Consider the following 25,474-nt stretch of genomic DNA (forward strand, 5'->3'; position numbering starts at 1 on the left):
ACGTAGGTGGGGTTAGATGCCAACGGCGTCTGGTAGGGATCAAAATTACTCAAGGGGCGTTAGACACCGCGGGCAACGGTCCCGAGGTACTGCCTTTCCCTTAGGACCAGGCAGAGCCACGACTCCTGAGATGCACTTGGGCAATGACGTAACGTGGCGTCGCGAGGGCCTAACTACCGGAGCGGTTCCATGGTAACGGTGAGGAGAGTGGTTGGGAGCTGCAGTCATTTTGCTGCTACCTCGGACTGCTGTAGTCCGAAGGGTAAGTTCGCTACTCTTGACAGTGAAAAGGCTAAAATGTCTTCAGGCTGCTTCTATGGACTGTACCCTAACGGTAGTCACTTCCTCCCCCGAGAATGACGTCATCGCCAGGCGGCGGGGATTGGCGCTAAAATCCGCACTTTTTACTACTTCATTGCAACCCTGAAGGATGGAGTGTTGTAGGAGGGAATGAGTTGGCCTCTCCTGTGATCCCCACTGAGCTCTCCCGTATACAGTCTGAGTAACGCCAGTTTGTTTGCTCAGCACACAGTTTCACGGCTGTCTGCTTGTTGCAGTCACAGCCCCACCACGACTCAGCTCGCGCCCCCTAAGTCCCCTCGTGAAGATTTTCCCGAGCCGCCACTCATGACACACAGTGGGTGCAAACTCTACTGCTGGGCAGTGTGCCATCGCTGGACCTGCAAACCTGTATTCAGACCATCAGCGAAAGGTGTGCAGTCAGGGTCTGAAGCTCCTGTGCATAAATGGTCTATTAAGTTCACCAACATCCTCAACTCGATTGCCTCCTTGATCCTCCATCCCCTGCAAAACCGTTAGTCTGCAACAGTTCAACCAACCTTGTACACTCTTGCACCAGTGCTGGAAAAAACATAACCCTGAGGATTGGTACCACTGCAGACCAAGGGTGTCCAACTTCAGTCAGGACTACCATGTGGCCAGGCAATCTTGTTAAGCCCCAAATTGTCCTTAACACATTGCTATTCAGAATTTCTCCTATCCCTATCCCCTGCTCTTCCCAACCCGTACACTCTCCTAACTTCTTCCTGAACTCTACCCACCCACCCTCTTTGGTAAAAATTTTAAAAAATAAACTTTGCCTCCTACATTTCTGAGGAAAATGCGACCCCCAGGGATGAATTTCTTTAACTCCCAGCAGCTGCTATCACAAAGCCTACCTGCAGCCCCAGCCTTCCTTTCCTTCGCCCTCTTTCTCCTTGGAAGTGTTCTGGCCTCTCAAGGTTAATCCCTTCCAATCCACTTAGAGGCTTGCACCATTACTTATCGCTTCTCTTTTGTGTATTTTCAACCTCCCTGTCTCTTGTTACTCTTACTCCTAAGGATATAAGCCTGTTCCTGCATATCCATCTTTAATTTCTTTTTCCTTTGTCCTCCTTTCTTTTACTTTCTGACCTCCCAATCTGCAGTCTCTGCTTTTTCAGCTCTACTGAAACCAGTAATCACCTTCTAATTTTGAAAGCTAATGATACATTCTAAGAATGGAACCATTCTATGCAACCATTTAAAAGAAGGAGAATGCTCTGTATGTATTGATGTGGAATGATCTGGAAGTTAGGTTAAGAGAAAAAATGCTAGATGCTGAATCATATGAAGTGTATTCTACCAGTTACATGTTATGTATGTCTTTTCACAGGAAGAGAAAGAGAGAGGATATATATCCTTGTCTTTGTATATTCATATCTTGGCTCTGACAGGATGCATTAAAGTGACTGACACTGGGGAGGAAAATTGGGAACAAAGGTAGGAAAAAAACTCACTTTTCACTCTATGCCATATTGCACTGTTTGAACTTGTAACTTTACAAATATGGTTTGAATATGCTTTTTGAAACTTATTTTTAAAACTTTTAAATCTAAAAAATAGGTACAATTTTCATTCTTATCTTCCTTTCCCTCTTTTCTTCCTTGTTTTCTGGGATGCATTCCTTCTGGGTTTTCTCCTACTCCTCAGACCTTTCCTTTACCTTTTCAGACTCTTTCTTTCACTTGTCCCTTACATACATGGACTAAATAAATATTTATTGCACACTTATTATGTGCCAGGCACTGTTCTAAGCACTAGAGAGACACAACAATGAGCAAAACAGATAAGAGTGCCTCCTCTCATGGAACCTGCACTCTGGTGGTGTGGAAGATAGTCTCCAGCTATGGCCACCATCAGTTCCCCCTTCATGTATACAAATGCCACTCTTGACATCAAGAGGTGGAGTCTATATCCTTTTCCCCTGAATATGGGCTAGCCTATGGTTGTTTTCCCAACTAATAAAACGTGACAGAAATGAAGTTCTGATACTTCTGAATCAAGGCCTTAGAAAGAACTGGCGGCTTCCACATCCCCGTCTGAGAAGCCAGCTGCCTGCCATACTCTAAAGAAACTCCAACTATACTATAGATTGATAAAAGACAATATGAAGAGATAGGCCACATGGAAGAGCATTAAGGTGCCAGTCTTCTGTGACCTTCCAGGCCAGCCCAGTTACTGGCTGAATGCAGCTGAGTGAGTGACACCAGCCGACATCAAGGTGAGTGTGACAGCCTAGTTAAGCCCTGCCTGAATTCCTGACCCACATTCCCAAGAAATAGTAACTTGTTGCTTTGAGCCACTAAGTTTGGGGGATGGTTGGTTATGCAGCAATAACTGAAACAAGTGGGAAGAGTGAGAGGTAAACAAATACAGCAGTGACTAGGGCTACAAAGAAGCAAAATAGTATAGTAGCTAAAAGCACAGCCTGGGTTCAAATCTCAGCTCTAGCACTTACTAGCTTAATGACCTTGGCACAAGTTATTTAACCTCTATGTACTGCTGTTTCTTCATCCATAAAGCAGGGATCGTAAAGTCAGCTACTTTATAGGGTGATATGAGGACTAAATATAAAGTGCTTAGAATGCTACCCGGCATATAAGTGCTATATAAATGTTGTTGTTGTTTTGTATGAACAATAAAGAAATGTAAGGGAATAGACAGGGAAGAGTGCAATTTCATGTAAGGTGTGCAGGGCAAGCCCCTTTTCCAAGAAGACGTCTGAACAGAGATCTAAAAGGAAGTGAGGGCACAAGCCATGTGAATATCTGACACTCCAGGCAAAGGGAATAAGTAACTGTGAAGGCTAGGAGGGCAGTGTGGCTAGAGCTGAATGAGAAGAGATTGAAAGAGGCTGAATGAGGCTAGAGTTAAATGAGAAGAGGTTGAAAGGTAAGAGATAAGATCAGGTAGACAATGATCTGGTAGTAGGAGCAGATCCTCTGGGCCATGCAAAGGATGGAAAGGACTTTAGGTTTATCTGAATGATAAGAGCAATCATTGGGGCTTTGAGCAGAGGGTGTTGTAATCTGGCTTCTGTTTTAAAGGGATGATTCTTCTGCTCTGTGGAGAGTGATCGTAGTGTAGGAGTTTAAGAGCGGAAGCAGAGAGAGCTGAAAGAGGCTATTGCAGTACAGTTGTCCCTCAGTACCCATGGGGGATTGGTTGCAGGACCCCTGTGGATACCAAAATCTGCAGACACTCAAGTCCCTTATAGAAAATGGTGTAGTATTTGCATATAACCTATGCACATCCTCCTGTATACTTTAAATCACCTCTAGATTACTTATAGTACCTCATACAATGTAAATGTTATATAAGTAGTTGCCTGGAACAGCAAATTCAAGTTTTTCTTCTTGAAACTTTCTGGAATTTTTTTTTTCAAATATTTTCAATTTGTTGTTGGTTGAATCAGTGGATGCAGAACCCACAGACACAGGAGGGCCAAGGCAAACAGTTCCAATGGCTTGGCCTAGGATGGCAGTGGAGGAGAAGGTGAAAAGGAGTTGGATTCCTGATGTATTTTGAAAGTGGAGCCTACAGTATTTGCTCATGGATTAGAAATGAGCAACTGAGAGAAAAAGAAGAATTAAGGCCTGAGTTATCGGTAAAAATGCACTGTTGTTTACTGAGATGGAAAAGACTGGGAAAAAGAGTATGTCTGGGGATATAGGGAGGAAGTATCAAGTATTCATATTTGAACGTGTTATAGATTATATTGCTAGTAAGCATCTGAATGGAAATGCCAAGTAGACAATTGCATATATAAGTCTTGTGTTGAGAAGAAAGATCAGGGCTAGAGATAAAATTTAGGAAGTTGTCCACGGAAAAGATAAGCAGCCTGAGGCCCTAACTCTATTTAGAGATTAAGAAGATAGGGAGGATCTAGCCCAGAATCCTGCTAGGTTCTTTGAGAGGAGAATTAACTTGTGTTTGAGAAATAGAAAGAAGGCAAAAGTATCTAGCGCAGAGGGAAGAGTGGTAGAAAGTGAAGTTGTAGTGATCACGTGAGGGTTGGCAGGCCAGGATATGAGTTTGTTTTTGATTCTAAATGCAAGGGGAATCATCAGAAAGTTTTAAGTGGGGAAGTGACCTGATTTTATTTATATTTTTGAAAGTTCATTCTGTCTAGTACTTTATGTACACCTCCAACTTCATTACACAGAATATTAAAAAGAAGTTTACTCAAGGGTTGAGATTTAGTAATATTAATATTTTTAAATTTCATTCTGACTGAATAGATTACAGGAGAGTAAGAATTGAAGCAGGGAGACCAAGGAGAAGGTATTTCATTAGGCCAAATGCACGATGATGATGACTTGGACTAGGGTGATAGCCGTGCAAATTGAGAATTAGGTAGATTTGAGAGTAGAATTGTCATGATTTAGTGATGGATTAGACATAATTTTGATTCGTTTCCTGCCTGGGTTTTTTCTTGAGCAAGTGATTCATGGGCATTCTGTTTTCTAAACTGGAGAAGACTAAGGAGAAGCATTTGGCATGGTTCAAGAGGTCTGTTTTTGGCATATTGACTTTGGGATACCTTTTTGGCATCCAAGTGGAAATATCAAGTTGGAAGTTGGGGTTCTAGGGAGAAGTCAGGTCTGGAGATAGACATTTGAGTCGTTTGCACATAGGTGCCATTCAGAGCTAAAGGGACTAGATGAACTTAACCTGGGAAGAAAGTGTTGATAGGAAGGTGTAGATAAGACTGGGACTAAGTACTGGGTTGCCCAAGCTTGGAAGTTGAGCAGAGGAGGAGGAGCCAGGAAGGATGATTGCAAAGGAGTCCCAGAGAGGTAGGGGGAAAGCTAGGAAAGTGCTCACTTCACAGAAATCAAAGAGACTTTCAAGAAGGATGGCATGATAAACGGTGTTGAATGCTGCTAAATGGTAAAGTAAGATAAGGTATGGGAAGTGATTTGATAATATGGAATCTCTGGTGACTTGGTGTGAAGAAAAAAAATGTTGCCTGCCATTCCAATTCTACAGGAATCAAGCCATTAGCCACTGCAGTTGCCCACTGACAGTGCACCCTGAGGGGAATTCAGGATGGAGAAAAACAGGAAACATTCTGTGCCTTGGATATACTGGCCCTTAGATAATTAAGATGCATATCTAAGGAAAATTTTCAAATGACCCCAGATTCTTGCTTATTCCCATACACAGAAAAGCACTAAAATCATTAACTTCAGTTATCTGTTCTTTGTGATTAGCAGTAATCTTTTGATGCTTGACTACACGTTTTTCCCAGTAAAAAAAGTTCATATGTATACCCTGGCTCCTCCCTTACCTCTTCAGAGCAGTTCCTCAGAGCTCTCTGAGAGGCTGTCTCCCAGGCTATTGTCCTCAGTAAGGTCCCTGAATAAAACTTAACTCACAACTTTTACGTTGTGTATTTTTCTTTCAGTAGACATGGACAAGAGCAGGTTCAGTGGAGCAATAGACAAAGAGGCTTTACTGGGGGTGAGTTTAAGAAAGAATAGGAGGTGAGGTAGCAGGGACATCCCCTTCAAGAAGTTTTGCTGTGAAGGGAATAGAAAACTGGGGTAGTAGTTGGAGGGGAATGTGATGTCAAGGTAGAGAATAGATACCCAAAACCCAAGCATTAAAAAAACAGATAGTTGATATGAGAGCAAACCCAGATTTCCCATTGGAAAGAAACTGACCTTGCAAGGAAAACAAGAAAAGATATCCAAACATGTCTTTCTAGATATTGTCATAGACTCAATACTGTCAGCACACAACCTGAGTTGAATTTAGTTATAAATATAAGCTCTTTTAGCATGGCAGGTATTACACTAATTTGCAAACCTATATGTCTCTCTTGTTAGATTCTAAGGTCCCAGACAGTATTTTTCTTATTTTTTAATTCTCTAGAGACTAGCAGCAGTGCCTTAAACTTAATAATTATTCAATAAATTGTTTATTGAGATCTAGCAATTTAACAATTTGTTGCAATGCAGTTCATTGAAATAGACATAAGTGCTTGCCTCTTCTGCCAGCTACCCTGACTGACATAGGATCTTGTTCCTATTCTCTGATTGATTGCCCCCTGGGAGGAATTGAGGCATGATTCTCCCATTTTCCTGTCTTTAAAAGTGATGAAATAAAATTCATATTTAATGGCAAGATGAGGAAAATTAAAACATAAAATTTTTCTTTGCCCATTTGGGCCTCCTTACTTCCCTTTAGTGTGTATTTTGCATCTATATTAACCAGACCTCCTTAGGAGGTACCATTCCTTCTTAATCTCATCAAAGGTCACAACTCCTTAGGAGATAACCTTCCTTCTAAATCTTGTAAGGGGTCATGACGATCCACGACCCACTACTCACTTTGTACATGTAGATCTGTATTGTGTAAACTGTCAACAATATGTCATTTGACATATGTCATTTGACGTATAATATAACCCTTTGTCTCAAAAACTTGTAAAACTGTACTTTGCCCTCTAATGGGTGGAACAGTCCTCAGAGCTTTCTGGAAGACTGTCTCCCAGGTTATAATCCTCAGATTGGCTTGAATAAAATTTTCTATTTCTTTCTTAGATTGGCTGTTGACTAATGTTTCTGTTGGCGAAAGTCCTACAAGAATCCTTCTGGGCTTAAAGGGCAAAAGGATTGAAGGTGATGGTTTACCTGCCCTGAGGCAATCCATGGGTGAGTGTGTGAATGTGTGTGAAGGGTGGTTAGTGGTGATGCCCCCTCTGAAGGTAATGATAGTTGGACTAATTTTAATAATATTGCAATATAATATATTTTATAATGTACAATTTGCAAAATGCTTCATGTGTGTGCTTTATCCTCAAAACAACCCCATGACAGGTAATTATTCCTAAAATACAGGTGAAGAAACTGAGGCCCACTGACTTGTCCAAGTTAATCTAACTACTCTTAAGTGGCAGAGGGATTCAAACCCAACTCTCCAAATCTGGATCTCCAAACTTCAAGTTCTCTGTTTTGTCCTCTGCTTCAACTCCTACTGGATCGATGTGTTGAATATAGAGTTCAGGACTGAGATTAAAAAGTAGGGTTCCAAAAGAGGATGATAGAGGATGACAGAAAAGAAGTAACAGAGCCAGTGAAGGCCAGTATTAGAAACTGAGAATAAGACTCATGGGAGGGCAGGGTTCAGGGATATGCCTCAGAGTAGGATCAGAATGAACAATAAGTGAATGCTGATTTTAGGCTCCCATCCTCTATATGAATGTGAATATGTGTGGGAGTAGGGGTGCATTCATACACATATGTACATGCTGTTATTTAATTTAACAGCCATTTAATAGGAATCTGAAAGGAGTATAAGATATAGTTCATACCCTCAAAGAATGTTTTTCTCAGCTTGTTAGGAAAACATTAAAAGTAGTTATTAGAGTGTTCAGACAATCAGTGATCCAGGAGCTCATCCTTGGAAGAGATGGGGGTGTGGAGTGGGGAGAATCAAAGAAGCAAGGAAAGGTTTCGAGCAGAGATAGAACCTCAGCCAGGACTTGAAGGATGGATAGGTACAGGGGAGGGAAGAACGTGTCAGAGGAGAGACACATGAAGGTTGAGTCAGAACAGCAGGGAAGGTCTGTTGGACAGTGAAGCTGCTGGTGTGACTACAGTGACGAGCAGGGGGATGAGTGGGGAATAGTGGTGGGTGAGGCAGGATAGAGTCAGGTTGTCTGAAGCCAAGCTGAGGAATTTAGACTTGATTTCATAGGTAACTAAGGGTCTGTGAGGATGTTTAATCAGAAATGATCGAAGAGGAATTTTAAAAGTATACCACAGAAACATCTTCTGGGCTTTCAAAGTAAAGTTGTAGCCTGTGTTTTTTATTCTACTTAACCATTAAAACAGAGGCTGTGGAGCTTCCCCGGTGGCGCAGTGGTTGAGAATCTGCCTGCCAATGCAGGGGACAGGAGTTCGAGCCCTGGTCTGGGAAGATCCCACATGCCGTGGAGCGGCTGGGCCCGTGAGCCACAATTACTGAGCCTGCGCGTCTGGAGCCTGTGATAATGAGAGGCCCGCGCACCGCGATTAAGAGTGGCCCCCGCTTGCCGCAACTAGAGAAAGCCCTCGCACAGAAACAAAGACCCAACACAGCCATAAAAAAAAAATAAGACAAAAATGTAGTTCCCAGAGGCTCTCATAAAAAAAAAAAAAAAAAAAAAAAAAACACAGAGGGTGTGTGTGTGTGTGTTACACTTTTTATTCTTACTGAATTAGATTACATTTCTCTCCCAAGTTAAATAGGTAGTTTAAAACAACTTACACCTGTGTTTTTAAAAATGGATGCTGAGATTCTAAGTGGCTGAGATTTTAGAAAAGGGGCATCCAAATCTCATTGACATCTGGGAGCATTTTACTCTGTGGCTGAACTTCATGTAAGAAGATAATGACCAAGATGAAGAGCAAAGACCTGCTGACGACATATTGTAATTTAGGGGAATGGTTTAAAAAGAAATGCTTTTACTCACCTCATACCAAAAATAGTGGATTAAATGACTCACCACCAGATGTAGGTAAGCAGATGCTAACTTGTTATTTTTAAAATGGAAGCACATAGCTGTATGAGATATGTTGAGACATATATTAATGAATCCTATATTATGACATAGAAGTAACCATTAGAGCAAGCATATTTTAATAAAAAAGTAAATATCTATATGTAAATGAAATAAAACCTTGCCTGAATTTCTTTAAAAAAAAAATTCTTCTGGATCTGAGTTATTGTTATGTAATATGTGCCTAATAATGCTACACTTCTCTCTCTTATTCTTTCCTTACCTTAGTTTTTTGACGAAACCCATTCTACTGACATAGCTTAGCTTTCTGATCTCAAGCTGGACATTACAAGTCACTGTTTTTCCTAAAAGTAAAGAGCAGTAGTTTGGGCTAAAGGGCCTCCTTCCTTGGTGTGTATTACACATATAACATGTAAATTGTTATAAATATTTAAAGAAAGCATTTAGCCCCCAGCCTACAAAAACTAGCATCTCAAATATTTATTTGCAGGTGCGTTTTTTGAAACTTAGAACATGCTTTCCCATAGTAACAGTGAGGTAAATAATGGATTAGTTCCTGGACTAATCTACAAATGTTATTTGATTTACGATGTCATTCAAATAATGTGCATTTGCAATTAAAACTATAACTGAGGTGGGACTTCCCTGGTGGCGCAGTGGTTAAGAGTCCGCCTGCCAATGCAGAGGACACAGGTTCGAGCCCTGGTCCGGGAGGATCCCACATGCCGCAGAGCAACTAAGCCCGTGCGTAACAACTACTGAGCCTGTACTCTAGAGCCGCGTGCCACAGCTACTGAAGCCCGTGCGCCACAACTACTGGAGCCCGCGCGCCTAGAGCCCGTGCTCTGCAACAAGAGAAGCCACCACAATGAGAAGCCTGCTCGCTGCAACTGGAGAAAGCCCACACGCAGCAACGAGGATCCAACGCAGCCAAAAATAAATAAATTAATTAATTTAAACAAATATATATATATGTATATATATAACTGAGAGACTTCCCTGGTGGTCCAGTGGTTAAGACTCTGTGCTTCCAATGCAGCGGGTGCGGATTGGATCCCTGGTGGGGAACTAAGGTCCCACATGCCATGCCATGGGGCCTATGTATATATATATAAATATACCTGAAATCAATACTTCTGCAATATTTTACAATTTAAAAAACAAGAAGGAAAACCCCTTGGTATTGAATGAATAATTTTTCATGAATGCTGGTAGTTAAAGAAAGGCAGGTTTTAAGGGTCAAGGAGAAAAGTTGGATGAAAGTTTTGGAGTTCCAGAGTGGGAAGCAGCACCCCATATTGGAACCCGAGCAACAGGAAAAGCCTGCGCCCTTATACCTACATGGATCTAAATATCCTCCCATATTTTTTAATCAATCAGAAAAAGTTAATAAAAGCCCTATAATTTGGAAAAACATAGATAGATAGATAGATAGATAGATAATAGATTAGATAGATAGATAGATAGATAGATAGATAGATAGATAGATAGATAGATAGATAGATAGATAGGGATAAAATCCCACATTGCCAATCTGCTTGCACACCCCTGTCAATCAGCCCTCATAAACTGTCACAGCGGTTGGGGTGTGGGAGGAAGGGCGGGGGTCAGCAGCCACGCTGTAGGGGCCAGGGGTTGATTGGAAATGACTGCTCTGTGTGTGCAGAGATGAGAGGTCGTAAATAAACAAGCAACAGCTTGTCTTTGTTTAAAATGTTAATACTGTATTCTGTTCATCATGGATTTTTTGCATTAATTTTTATTTTAATGAAAAAAAATTTATATTTAAAAATATTACATCAAAAAATATTGCATCAAGATTATTTATCATTTTAATTTGTTTTGATTACTGAGGGTTTGTTTGTTTGTTCATTTTTGGTGCCCCCCTTCTTCCCCACTTATGCCTCATCCCAATCGGGCACTGGCTGGTGGGAAGTAATGAGAAAGGAAACTATGCAAGAGTCTCCCCAGGTTAAACTTTTCTTCCTTTCTTTCTTTTTCTCTCTCTGTCTCTGTGTCTCCCTCTCCCCCCTTTTTTTCCTTCTTCCCTCTCTCCCTCTCCCCACCCCCACCTTTCCCTCCCTACCTTTCTTTTTAATTTTTTTAAATACTTTTCTTACTCTGCGTCTCCAGCCCATCAGCTTTCCCCTAGCTGTTACTGAAGGCTCTGCCCTGGCCAGGAGCTAACTGGCTTCTGGGGGACTGGGAGCTGGGGAGGGCTCAGTATTTCTGAGGGGAAGAGACCTAATCGATTTGCACAGGTTTAAAAACACTTAATTTTTTTAAAATGTGGTTAAATCCTCTAAATTTCAGAGCCTTGGAGCCAAGTTTGGTTTGCCCAGCCCTAATAACTGCTAGGCTTATGTATATGATAAGGGCAGTTGGAAGATTAAGAAAAACTTATGAAGTAACTGGGTGAGGAGAAGGAAAAAAAAGATTTTTTAAAACGGATACGTGGACATTGGAGAAAGATTGCCTGAAGTGGAATCACCGTGGCTGTGAGTGGCAACGTCCAAAGAAAATTGAGGTGAGTGTGTGGTGGAGGAGGTTGGGGCATTCTCTTGAGGAAAAAAGACGTTTGGAGGGAGGAAAAGTCGAGTTGGCCAGTTCTCCATCCTGGCCACCTAGTGGTGCTGTCGATACAAGGCCGGCTGCTTTCCGGAATGAAAGACTAGATGGGGATCAGGCATCCTGGGACAGAGATGGGGAGAGGGAGTCTCAGAGTGGGCCACACAGTTTGTGGGTATAAGAAATTTACAAGTCAGGTTTTGTAAGTTGTGTTTATTTGTATTTACAGACCCACAATATACACAAATTTTAAAGTAATAGTAAATTGCAGGAGATGGTTTCAAACAGTTCTAAAACTACTATAATACTTTTAGTACTCTGGAGAGTGCTACGCTTCAGCATGGAAAAGGATGGGTTTTCGGGCTAGACCATTTTACTCTGACAGAGCAAGAAACCTTAGGGCAATGTTAAAGAAGATTATGGGAGCATTTTAATCCATTTCACAGAAATTAACAATGGCAAGTTGTACAGCAGTAGCATTATTTTTAGTCACCAGCCTGAGCACTTCTTTAGTGGACTAATTGTTCTCATTGTAAACTGTCTTGAGGGGCTACTGGGAAGAGATGCAGATTGTGTTGAAGACCACAGGAGGAAGACACTCACTTCAGCCTCTGCTTTCAGGGATGCATGTTTCCTGTCAGAGAGGAAGTTCTTTCACATGGCTTAGAGTACCATTCTGGGTACCAAGAAACAAAATTCCTGTCCATGTACAAGAGAACACTGTGCTGAGTTAATGGACCCACTGTGTGTCAGGGAAAAGGGTGCTCATAGCACCTGGTGCTCATTGTGTGGAGACATGGTTAAGAGCACAGATCCTAGAATCAATACCAGTGGGTTTAAATTCTAATTGTGACACTTATACTCTAAAAAATGTTGAGCAATCCTCAGTTTTCTCATCTAAAATTGGGGGAATAAATATCTATGTCACAGAATTAAATGAGATAATATATATGAAGTGCTTGGTTAGAACAGATCAAAAAATGGTAGCCGTATTAGGTGGCAATGCCTAATGAAAGAACAGAGGACCAAGAACAGGCGTGGTAAGTCTTTGGTAGGACATTATCTCCCAACTCTTAATTTATATCAAGAAGGAAAATGGTCAAGTAGGTTTAAAGTATAGACATCAGAGCTTTTCTGCTTTGGTTTAAATCCTGGTTCCACCACTTTTTTCTTGTGTGGCCTTGGGCAAATTGTTTAATGCTTCTGACTACAGAACTGTTATGAGTAAATACAAGTAAACCATGTGTTTGCCTTATTATTATTGTCATTTGTTTTCTACCTTTAGCCAGAACACTTGGACTAAATATGTGACTAGTTGCCTCACCATGGAACCTGTTTATGCTATAAATACAAATCTATTCTTTATGAAAAGAACGTGAAATCACTTTTTAAAAATCATATTATTTCATAATATATTAAAAATCAAAAATAAAATATAAAATTGGTGTCCCCCATTTTATTGGGCACCAAATCATCACTTCAAGTCATTTCTGGAATTTTCCCTTAATACATTCAGACTCAAGAAATTAAAACAAACAAACAATCATACAAATGCAAATAACAACAGAGAAAACATCTAGTCTGTAGAAGCATAATTTTATTTTTTGCTTATACGGGAAACAGTGTCTTTCTGTTTTCCCTGCGTCTACAGATATCCCAAGGATTCCTACAGTTTTAGACAAAGGGTCCTCTTTAGGTATAGCGTTCAGTGTAATTTTATACTTTCATAGGCTAAGCCATTCTGTCACAGGAACACCTTGCAATTAGATTTCTTTACCTGCTTGTGAAATGTCTCTTTTAACCTGTCATTGCTTTCCAGTGGTTTTAAGATACGGACCTATACAGATGGAATCACTCAGCATTCCTCAGTGTTCTATCTGTAGTTCACAGTTTTGATTCACAGCACGTAAGGCCAGGATGCGAGGAGTCTAGTATCAGAGTCAGGGGCACAGAATTTAAGTCTAGAAAATTGTGACTGGGGCATTTGGCATTTCTGAGCAGAAATTCCCGGGGCTCCAAAATTGTCTTCTTTTTTTTTTATTTATTTAATATTTATTTTTGGCTGTGTTAGGTCTTAGTTTCTGTGCGAGGGCTTTCTCTAGTTGCGGCAAGTGGGGGCCACTCTTCAGCGCGGTGCGCGGGCCTCTTCACTATCGTGCCCTCTCTTGTTGCGGAGCACAGGCTCCAGACGCGCAGGCTCAGTCATTGTGGCTCACGGGCCTAGTTGCTCCGCGGCATGTGGGATCTTCCCAGACCAGGGCTCAAACCCGTGTCCCCTGCATTAGCAGGCAGACTCTCAACCACTGCGCCACCAGGGAAGCCCCAAAATTGTCTTCTTAAATCAATGAGAACTTGTGAAATTTGGAAATATGGCCACCTTGCTCCACATACTTCCTAATTAACTCATCAGTTTTGAATTTTACTCTTTCTTGAAGGAAATAGAAATAAAATATAACACTAGGATTTACACCATCAGCTTCATTGTGAAAACTGAGTACAAGTAAACAAATAGCACACTAATAGGCAATAATAGTATGATGTAAATAAAGACCACAGATGCATGTAAAGGTGCAAAGGAGACCCAGATGCCATGTGCTTGCAGTTCTGCTTACTGTCAGCAGACAGCGCTCTCAGCATGTGGAAGTGTCAAGTTAAAGAACTCCAGGAAGAAGGAAGGCATGGGATTTCAGAATCGTACTCTAGCTTTTATTTGGACCGAAGATGATGTCACATGCCTGGTGATTAACAAACTAGAGTCACTTACCTATTACTGATTTATACTAAATATAATAACTAATTTAAATGTAAGCCTAATAATTAATAAAGAATGAGACCAAACAGACAGATTTTATGCTCTTTATGCAGATACAATTATCAGTGTGTCCTCATTAAATAAAATCTGGGGAATTTAGTAGTCTTTGAGCAGCTTTATTATCTTCTACTATTTGCTAGTTTAGTAATCTTGGGAAAGTTACTTAAACTCTCTAAGATTCAGTTCCCTCGTGATTAAGTGGGGATAATAACGGTACCTTCTCATTGTCATGGAGTTGGAGGATCAGCATGGAGTCTGGCACAGAGCAGGCACTGACGTGGTAGCTGTTGCTGTTACTATTACTACTGTACTTTTATCTAAAGCCTCCCCTGCCCCCGCCTTGTTGGAAATAGGCAGGGAAATAAAGAAATAAATAAATAATCAAAATACATGGATTTCATGTGAATGTATTTTCAAAACTATTATTCTTATTCTACTTTCTTGTTTAGAAAATTCTTAAACAAAAATGAACCTCCGTATAGCCATCACTCAGCTTAACCAATTATCAACATTTTTACCAATTTTGGTTTTTTTATCCCCAACGTTATTTTTCTGGAATATTTTAAAGCAAGGAAATTAAATCATTCCACCTGCTAATACTTTAGCATTCATCTTTTTTTTTTAAAGGTAGATTTTTTTTTTTAATTCATTCTCTTATTTATTTATTTATTTTTGCTGCATTGGGTCTTTGTTGCTGTGCTGAGCAGGGGCTACTCTTCTTTTTTATTTATGTATTATTTATTTATTTATTTATCTTTGGCTGCATTGGGTCTTCGTTGCTGCATGCGGGCTTTTCTCTAGTTGCGGCGAATGGGGGCTACTCTTCGTTGCAGTGTGCAGGCTTCTCATTGCGGTGGCTTCTCTTGTTGTGGATCATGGGCTCTAGGCGCACGGGCTGCGGTAGTTGTGGCGCACGGGCTTAGTTGCTCGTGGCATGTGGGATCTTCCCGGACCAGGGCTCGAACACGTGTCCCCTGCATTGGCAGGCAGATTCTTAACCACTGCGCCACCAGGGGAGTCCGAGGGCTACTCTTCTTTGCGGTGGTTTCTCTTGTTATGGAGCACGGGCTCCAGGTGCGTGGGCTTCAGTAGTTGTGGCTCGTGGGCTCTAGAGCGCAGGCTCAGTAGTTGTTGGTGCATGGGCTTAGTTGCTCTGTGGCATGTGGGATCTTCCGGGACCAGGGCTCGAACCCATGTCCTCTGCATTGGCAGGCGGATTCTTAACCACTGCGCCACCAGGGAAGCCCCGTAGTATTCATCTTTAACCATAAGATTGTTTTAAAAACATAATCATCATGCAAAATTGAAAATGAATTCTTAAGGTCATCTAATACAATATTTAAATGTCCATACTTGTCTAAGAAATGTCATTTTACAGTTGTTACCAGGGGTTGGGGAGTGGGGGAAATGGGGAAATGTTGGTCAGAGGGTACAAAGTTTCAGGTGTGCAGGATGAATAAATTCTGGAGCTCTAATGTGCAGCAGGGTGACTATAGTTAACAATATTGTATACTTGAAATTTGCTGAGTAGATCTTAATTGTTCTCACACACAAAAGTTAACTATGTGAAGGGATTGATATGTTAATTAGCTTGCTTGTGGTAGACATTTCACAATGTATACCTATATCAAAACATCACCATGTACATCTTAATTACATGCAAATTTTTTTGTCAATTATACCTCAGTAAAGCTGGGGGAAAAAAAAGAAACATTGTTTTACAGTTAGTTTATTCAAATCAGGATCCAAACAAGGTCTACATATTGCATTTGTTTGTCATGTCTCTTGACTGTTTCTTTTTTTTTTTTTTTTGCCATCAATATTTTAAGAGAAATCAGGTTATTTGTCCTTTCTGATTTAGCTGTTTGCTTCCTTGTGGTATTATTTAACTTTTCTGTCCTCTGTATTTCTCATAATTTGGTTTTAGATGTAGATATTTAATTAGATTCGGGTTAAACATTTTTCCTTAGTCAAAAATACTTCTCAGGTGTAAGTCAGACAGAGAAAGAGAAATATCACATGATATCCCTTATATGCGGAATCTAAAAAGAAATGATACGAATGAACCTATTTACAAAACAGAAACAGACTCACAGACTTAGAGAATGAACTTACGGTTACCCGGGGGAAGGATGGGGGGAAGGGATAGTCAGGGAGCTTGGGATCGACATGTACACACTGCTATATTTAAAAAGGATAACCAACAAGGACCTACTGTATAGCACAGGGAACTCTGCTCAATGTCATGTGGCAGCCTGGATGGGAGGGGAGTTTGGGGGAGAATGGATACATGCATATGTATGGTTGAGTCCCTTTGCTGTGCACCTGAAACTATCACAACATTGTTAACTGGCTATACTCCAATATAAATTTAAAAGTTTAAAAAAAATACTTCACAGGTGATGCTGTGCAATTTTTGTTGTATCACATCAGGAGGCACATACTGTCTGGATGTCCCAAATTTAGTGAGGCTAAAATTGATCACAGGACTCAGATGGTGTCAACCTGACCCTTCATTGCAGAATTCCTTATCAATCTTTCACCTAATCATTCTAGCACCCATTGATGATTGTTGCTTAGAACTATTATTGCATTAGGGATTGCATAATAGTGAATTTTCTACTTCTGTCATTTCTTCTGCACTTATTAGCTGGAATTCTTCCATGAAGAAGAATTTCCCCCTCATTAACTACTTGATAACCCTGGAAAAATAATTTGTGTAGAAAAGACAAAATAAACACTTGATTTTTCCCCTTTATTTATCAATATTCTGAGTAATGAATTGCTGCACTAGAAAGCTCCAAGTGGTCATTTTTATTTAGATCACTATGAAGTTATGGATTTTATGTATTTGGTGTGTTTCAATCCATTGCAGTCATTATTCTTTTTGGTGTTCAAATTGTCCCATGTTAAGGCAAATGGGAGTCCTTTCAAGTTGGTTCCTGTGTCCTTTTTGATGTGACTCCACTGATTTAAGATGAGCCTTGGACAAATTCTTGATAACTTTCTAGATTTCATCCTCCACACATTCAGCCACCACTTCTCCATGGATCCTTGATTCTTTTTAAAGGAAAATGGTATTTAGAGATCACAAATTGAGCACCAGGATTGCTCATTGCTGTTGAGTTGTCGTTGTTTCTAATATAGCTTTTTGGTTGACAGAGTTTGTTTGTTTGTTTGATTTTTTTTTTTAGGGAAAAAATCATAATCAAAATAAAAATATGTGTACCAATATTTCCAAATCAAATTTAAGATCATATAATTTTTACTTGATTTCTTCAATCTGATATTTATGTTTATTTTCTCCTAAGCTGAAAAGTTTGGTTTCGAATGACATTAGCATAATTACTTACTTGTCTAATCCTAAAATACACCAATAACAGTTTCAAAATAGTAATAGTAATATTAGTAAAACTAATGACTACACTTTATTTTCCCACATTTCTTTGCCACAAAAGGTAACACACAAAAGCATTTTGCTTTTTTCACTTAACAGTATATTTTGGGGCTTCTCTGGTGGCGCAGTGGTTAAGAATCCGCCTGCCAATGCAGGAGACATGGGTTCAAGCCCTGGTCTGGGAAGATCCCACATGCCGCGGAGCAACTGGGCCCATGCGCCACAACTACTGAACCTGTGCTCTAGAGCCCGCGAGCCACAACTACTGAAGTCCGTGCGCCTAGAGCCCATGCTCCGCAACAAGAGAAGCCACCACAGTGAGAGGCCCACACACCGCAATGAAGAGCCCCTGCTCTCTGAAACTAGAGAAAGCCCGCGTGCAACAACAAAGACCCAGCGCAGCCAAAAATTATTTAATTAATTAATTTTTAAAAAGAGAAAAAATCAAAATAAAATAAAATAAAAATTTTTTAAAAACCAAAAAAATATATTTTGATGACCACTGCATGTCATATAGTTTTTTTTTCAACTTTTTATACTACTTTGGACTTCTTAAAAAAAATTTTTTATTGGAGTATAGTTGCTTTACAATGTTGTGTTAGTTTCTTCTCTACAAAGAAGTGAATCAGCTATATGTATACATATATCCCCTCCCTCTTGGACCTCCCTCCCACCCTCCCTCAAACCTCCCCCCGCAAGCCCACCCGTCTAGGTCATCACAGAGCACCAAGCTGAGCTCCCTGTGCTATACAGCAGGTTCCCACTAGCAATCTATTTTACATATGGTAGTGTATATATGTCAGTCCTAATCTCCCAATTCATCCCACCCTCTGCTTCCCCCCCCCCATGTCCACACATCCGTTCTCTACGTCTGCGTCTCTATTCCTGTCCTGCACATACGTTCACCTGTACCTTTTTTCTAGATTCCACATATCTGTGTTAATATATGATATTTGTTTTTCTCTTTCTGACTTAGTTCACTCTGTATGACAGACTCTAAGTCCATCCACATCTCTACAAATGACCTAATTTCGTTTCTTTTTATGACTGAGTAATATTCCATAGTATATTTACACCACATCTTCTTTATCCATTCCTCTATCAACATGTAGTTTGCTTCCATGTCCTGGCTATTGTAAATAGAGCTGCAATGAACACTGGGGTACATGACTCTTTTTGAATTATGGTTTCCTCAGGGTATATGCCCAATAGTGGGATTGCTGGGTCATATGGTAGTTCTATTTTTAGTTTTTTAATGAACGACCATACTGTTCTCCCTAGTGGCTGTATCAATTTACAGTCCCACGAACAGAGCAAGAGGTTTCCCTTTTCTTCACACCCTCTCCAGCATTTATTGTTTGTAGATTTTTTGATGATGGCCATTCTGACTGGTGTGAGGTAATACCTCATTGCAGTTTTGATTTGCATTTCTCTAATAATTAGTGACATTAAGCATCTTTTCATGTGCCTCTTGGCCATCTGTATGTCTTCTTTGGTGAAATGTCTATTTAGGTCTTCTGCCCATTTTTGGATTGGGTTGTTTGTTTTTTTGATATTGAGCTGCATGAGCTGTTTATATATTTTGGAGATTAATCCTTTGTCCGTTGATTCATTTGCAAATATTCTCTCCCATCCTGAGGGTTGTCCTTTCATCTTGTTTATGGTTTCCTTTGCTGTGCAAAAGCTTTTAAGTTTCATTAGGTCCCATTTGTTTATTTTTGTTTTTATTTTCAGTACACTAGGAGGTGGGTCAAAAAGATCTTGCTGTGATTTGTGTCAGAGTGTTTTTCTTATGTTTTCCTCTAAGAGTTTTACAGTGTCCGGTCATATATTTAGCTCTTTAATCCATTTTGAGTTTATTTTTGTGTATGGTGTTAGGGAGTGTTCTAATTTCATTCTTTTACGTGTAGTTGCCCAGTTTTCCCAACACCACTTATTGAAGAGACTGTCTTTTCCCCATTGTGTATTCTTGCCTCCTTTATCATAGATTAGGTGACCATATGTGCATGGATTTATCTCTGGGCTTTCTATCCTGTACCATTGATCTATATTTCTGTTTTTGTGCCAGTACCATACTGTCTTGATTACAGCTTTGTAGTGTAGTCTGCAGTCGGGGAGCCTGATTTCTCCAACTCTGTTTTTCTTTCTCAAAATTGCTTTTGCTATTCGGGGTCTTTTATGTTTCCATACAAATTGTGAAATTTTTTGTTCTAATTCTGAGAAAAATACCATTGGTAATTTGATAGGGATTGCATTGAATCTGTGGATTGCTTTGGGTAGTATAGTCATTTTCACAATATTGATTCTTCCAATCCAAGACCATGGTATATCTCTCCATCTGTTTGTATCATCTTTGATTTCTTTCATCAGTGTCTTATAGTTTTCTGAGTACAGGTCTTTTACCTCCTTAGGTAGGTTTATTCCTAGGTATTTTATTCTTTTTCTTGCAATGGTGAATGGGATTGTTTCCTTAATTTCTCTTTCTGATCTTTCAATGTTAATGTATATGAATGCAAGGGATTTCTGTGCATTAATTTTGTATTCTGCAACTTTACCAAATTCATTGATTAGCTCTAATAGTTTTCTGGTGGCATCTTTAGGATTTTCTATGTATAGTATCATATCATCTGCAAATAGTGACAGTTTTACTTCTTCTTTTCCAGTTTGTGTTCCTTTTATTTCTTTTTCTTCTCTGATTGCCATGGCTAGGATTTCCAAAACTATGTTGATTAAGAGTGGCAAGAGTGGACATCCTTGTCTTGTTCCTGATCTTAGGGGAAATGCTTTCAGTTTTTCACCATTGAGAATGATGTTTTCTGTGGGTTTGTCATATATGGCCTTTATTATGTTGAGGTAGGTTCCCTCTGTGCCCACTTTCTGGAGAGTTTTTTTATCATAAATGGGTGTTGAATTTTGTCAAAAGCTTTTTCTGCATCTATTGAGATGATCATATTGTTTTATTCTTCAATTTGTTAATATGGTGTATCACATTGATCAATTTGTGTATATTGAAGAATCTTTGCATTCCTGGGATAAATCCCACTTGATCATGGTGTATGATCCTTTTAATGTGTTGTTGGATTCTGTTTGCTAGAATTTTGTTGAGGATTTTTGCGTCTATGTTCATCAGTGGTATTAGTCTGTAATTTTCTTTTTTTGTGACATCTTTGTCTGTTTTTCACTTAAAAGTATATTTTGATGATCACTGCATGTCATTATATAGAGTTTTTTTTTTTACAGCTGCACTCCATTGGATGTATGTGGATTATTTTTAATGTTTCTGACACAGACTTCACATTATTTCTCATGTTAATATCTGTTGAATGTTTATGATAATCTACATATTCTAGAAAGGTTATAATTAGACCAAAATTCCTAATAATCTGGCTAAATCAAATAAAAACAGAATGCAAGATTAGAAAAAGTGCAAACTCTCAACTAAACATACCTGTTTGAATACACACCAATTGAGAAAGGAAAAAAGACTCCATAATTGTAGGGTGGGAGAATCTAGCCTGAAATTATTAATAACCTATAATTTTACTGCTAATTAAAAAAAAATGGCTCTCATTTGTCAACACAGTTTCCCTGGAAACAGAACCTCAAGCAAAAGCTTACATGCAAACACTTCATTTTGAGGGGGAGGGGTCATTGCAATCCCAGGGAAGTAGAAGTGAGAGGGAAAGGGAAGTAACGGAGGGAAGAAAGGAGGGCATAAATGGAGCATGTTTCTGAGCTGGCTTCAGCTCCACGACAAACATCGCTGGTTTCATAGTGGAAGTCCTTCCATGGGACTTCCTGCATTCCTCGATTGTGTCACCTGGCCCTTGCAGGTAGTTGCTAGAGAAGCCAGAGCCTCTGTTGGTCCATTCAGACTGGTGGCCAGACACAGGAGTCTCTCCTTGTCAGCTTCTGGTGTGAGGGATCTTTGGTCTATGAGTAAGAGTGGCCATGCTTCAAGACAGCATAGTGGGTTTCTCCCACTAAGAAGCCAACCAGGCCCTGAGGTAGGTCCGGCCAACCTGGAGTGGCACATGAACTGGGTCCGATTCACAATTCAAAATGAAATCATCGAAGTCTTCTGTCCTTATTCAGAAATCTTTGGTAACAAAAATTGTTTATCACATAGAGCTAGAAAATATCTTAAGTCATCTAATATTTTTCCTTGACTTTAAACAAGACCATAAATTATTTTATTTTTGAAAATTCTGAAGGGTATTTCACAATTTCCCTCAGTAGCCCATTCTAGTATCTAAACATACCGTGTTAAACTTTTAAAAAATCAAACTATTCTATTTTAGCAACTTGAGACTTAGGTCAATTACCCCTGGGCTAATAAAAATGCTAATCTTTTAAAAATTCTGAAACTTACAACAATTAGAGGGTGATAAAGAATAACTGTCTCAAACCTGGTCTGAGATATAACTTTTGTATAACAAAATTCGCAATCTTTTAGGAAGAAATCAGCATTTCTGATAAAATGTATTATAATCAAATTATGTTCAATTCTAATGGAATTAAACATTTTGAGAAACTAGCTTCTCTCTCTGTTGATTATCAGGCAAAAGTTTAATCGTTTAACAAAATATTCCTTTTTTGTATTAGTGTAACTAGTCTGTTTGTTGTTGCTGTTGCATTTACTAAATGTCCCTAATTGGAATGAATCTTTGAATTGACTTGTTTTAGGTCTCTTGTGGCAATTTTGAAATGAAACTTCATATACGCTCATAATTAAATTATCTGAAAGGCTTTTCTTGTAAGGTTCAGATATCAAATATATATAAATATTGTTGTGATAATAGACATGACTTATTTTTTCCTTAATGATTGTGTGTGTGTGTTTATGTGCATCTTATTTTCCGTCTCACTCTAATTAGCACATTATAGTGACAGTGACCTTAGAAGTCTATGAGAGAGAAAAGTTCTGTTCAAAGACTGCAAACTAGCTTGAGGTAGTTCCTTGACATGTCATGGTATTAATATAGTAAACGTTAATTACATTTATGTGGAAGGAAGGAGGCAGGGAGAGGGGAGGAGAGAGGGAGAGAAGGAGCTATTTCATGCAAACTTCTCTCTCTCCACCATTGTGTAACGTTGTTACCTGTTTAGTAATAAGAACAACACAGGTGCTCACTAGATAGTTTTTGAATTGGTGAATGAATGAGTACCCCTTGGGACTCTTAGTTACACTATTGCTTAAAGGAAAAGAGATGGAGTAGATATCTTCAGCTTTCTTCCTGTTTTAGGGTTCCATGGTTTCTTTGACTACTAAAAGTTGGCTAGGTTGCAAATTTATTTTGAAGTCTTAAAAACAAAATACTTTCAGATGAAGGGCAGGGAGAAAATACTCCTCAACATATCCGCTTTAGCACCAGGAAAGCCTAATAAATATTATCAATAATATGGATAAGCAATGTAAATTCATAAAAACTGTGTATACCAGTAGCACTAACTTGTGACTGGAATAAGAACTTTAATTGTGCCAAATTTTATTCTTTCCAATATTAGCTGTCCTGGTTTCAGTTGTGCACATATGAATGCAGGCGGCCGCCTTTCTGATGTGTAGTTTCTTGCACTGATGAAGAAAAAACTGCTGAAGTCATGAGGCTGCTCCAAGCAGAGCCCTCATGTGAGTCATATGAAGGCTCCAGCATTGCTGACCTCTGGCAAAAAGGGAGTGAACAAGGACAGGAGAGGCAGAGGGAGAGAGGTTCAAGTGCCGGGTTTTCTCCTTGAACCTGGAAGATCATGGGTCAAGAGCTGTGTGCAAAGACTCTGCAGCCTGGATGCAGCTGCCGTTGCTGTTGGGAGGGAGGCGACGCACACAGCCGTCAGAGGAGCGCTCCGGTGATGATGGAGGCTGCGATCAAGGTACTTGTATTCCAGGAGCAGCGTCCTCCTCTATCCATAAACCGAGGAGTTCAGAGGCTCCCTTTCTGTAGCAGGGTCTGGTTTTCCTGCACTAGGTCTAAAGCAATAAAAAGAAAATTCTATTAAAGTCACAGAGAATTTGTGACTGTTGTTATCAAATTTGGAGATCTTCTTTTAAGCCAAAAGGGAAAAATAATCCTATGCTTTGGGCTGCATGAAACTCCCTTGACTTGAAGTCGAGAAAGTTGTTCTCTTGAAATAGCTGAAGTACTAAATTAGAGAGCTGAAGCTCAAAAAGCAAGCTGCAGTATCGGTACCCTACGGATTAAAAATTTCAGTAATTAGTTCATGTTTATTAGCAATGTTATACTAGAAAATTTTTCCCCTAAAAAGAGAAATTAAGGGGACATGGAAAAAAAAAAGTCTAGGTTTAACAGAGAAAAATTAGAAACCATCCATCAAAGAAATTTAGGTTAACCTAAGTGTTTAAAGATATATTTTTAGGTGAAGAGAAAATGTTGTGTTTCAGCAGTTGATATCATTATTTTATTTATTTATTTTTTTTAAGGAACTGACGTTCAGGAAAGGTGCCTTTTGGGCGTGTAGGACGCTTGGAAAACATTTGAAGTGTTAACATCAGGCAAATAAAGAAAAAGTGGTTTATGCTAGCCATTGAGTCTTGACTTTGAATAAATTTTATTCCTGCACTTTCCTTTTTCTCTAGCTAACAGACCTAAAAGAAGCATCATGTTCCATGACTTCATTTCACCCCAGGGGACTTCAGGCTGTCCGTGCCCGGAAGTTCAAGAGTAAAAGGCCACGGAGTAACAGCGATTCTTTTCAGGAAGAGGATCTGAGTCAGGGTTTTCAGTGGGTGAGTGAGCAGCTGATGTTGATCAAGAATTTCATGTGTGCTTGTCTAGAGAGGCTGGGCCTTATTTCCAGGGCAATTACTGAGCAGACCTTCCCAAGTACATTCTGCAATGCTGTCTAATTTCTCTGGGGGAAAAAAAAGGCAACACTAAAAAAATGCTCTTTTCTTTCCCCCCCCCTCACTCCTCCTCATTCCCCTTATGCAGAGGAAGAGCCTCCCCTTTGGGGCAGCCTCATCTTACTTGAACTTGGAGAAGCTGGGTGAAGGTTCTTACGCTACAGTTTACAAGGGGATTAGCCGGTGAGTGACTCATTAGCTGGGAGAGACTAGAGATGAGGATCTCACCCCCAGGATTTGACATTATGAAGCCAGCTGACACAGGACAGAAGTTCAGGACCTATGCAAGACCCCACAGTCAATAGGGAAAGACATGATTATTGAAGTAGCCTTGAAAGAAAACAAACTTCCCCTGCCCCAGTTAAAATCAGCCCACTAATTTATCAGCTTTTCCTTTTTTTGATTCAATTCAAATTAAACTTTCTCAACTACTGACCCAAAGAACAACTACTGCTCTTCACCTGGTGGGAAGTACAGTTGATAAGGTGTCTCTACAGATATTTTCATATTCCCCCCCCATTCAGCCCAAAACACAATGACAGAGGTTTGCAATGGCAGCCTTGAGTTTTCTCCTTCCTTCTTCCACTTGGCCTTTGTAGAAGAAACTGAATTTGGTTTCTACAAAGTATGACATAGTACGCAAAGAATGATTAATCCTGGGTATTCTACACTTGCAAACTACACAAAATGGCTGGAGAATAAAAAGATTGTTAATCCAGAAAGCAAGTGCCCATTTTGGCTAATAAAAACTTTGTTAAACGTATTTGAAAGATTCACGAACTCCACAGCTTTTAGTCAAGGTGGGATAGTCAGAAGGTCTGATTTCTTTAATTTATGGTACTCCAATGGAGAAAAATAATGGCTCAAAGTAGTTAAATGTTAATTTTAAAAATTTAATATAAATACTACAAGACTATTATTTATCTTAGGACTTGTGTTATAATTTTTACTTGTTAAAGAGGATTTTGGAGGAGATACCATTTTAAATATATTATGTAGAAA

The 25,474-nt window shown here is 39.6% G+C and overlaps 1 protein-coding gene and 1 long non-coding RNA gene across 2 annotated transcripts in view; both read left to right on the forward strand.

Annotated features, from left to right (window-relative positions):
• Window positions 1–72: 72 nt before the first annotated feature.
• Window positions 73–7,005, forward strand: LOC118898457. Its single transcript, XR_005020702.1, has 3 exons — window positions 73–262; window positions 1,655–1,761; window positions 6,873–7,005. It is a non-coding gene; the product is annotated as an uncharacterized LOC118898457 (long non-coding RNA).
• Window positions 7,006–23,351: 16,346 nt separating this feature from the next.
• The window catches only part of CDK15 (cyclin dependent kinase 15), a 101,121-nt gene continuing 98,998 nt past the window's right edge, over window positions 23,352–25,474 (forward strand). The window contains exons 1-3 of the mRNA XM_036858192.1: window positions 23,352–23,481; window positions 24,206–24,355; window positions 24,561–24,655. Of these exons, the coding sequence (XP_036714087.1) occupies window positions 23,359–23,481; window positions 24,206–24,355; window positions 24,561–24,655 (368 nt within the window). The 5' untranslated portion in view covers window positions 23,352–23,358. The remainder of the gene's footprint in view (window positions 23,482–24,205; window positions 24,356–24,560; window positions 24,656–25,474) is intronic.

Source organism: Balaenoptera musculus, chromosome 7 (assembly GCF_009873245.2).
Source record: "Balaenoptera musculus isolate JJ_BM4_2016_0621 chromosome 7, mBalMus1.pri.v3, whole genome shotgun sequence".
Lineage (NCBI taxonomy): Eukaryota > Metazoa > Chordata > Mammalia > Artiodactyla > Balaenopteridae > Balaenoptera > Balaenoptera musculus.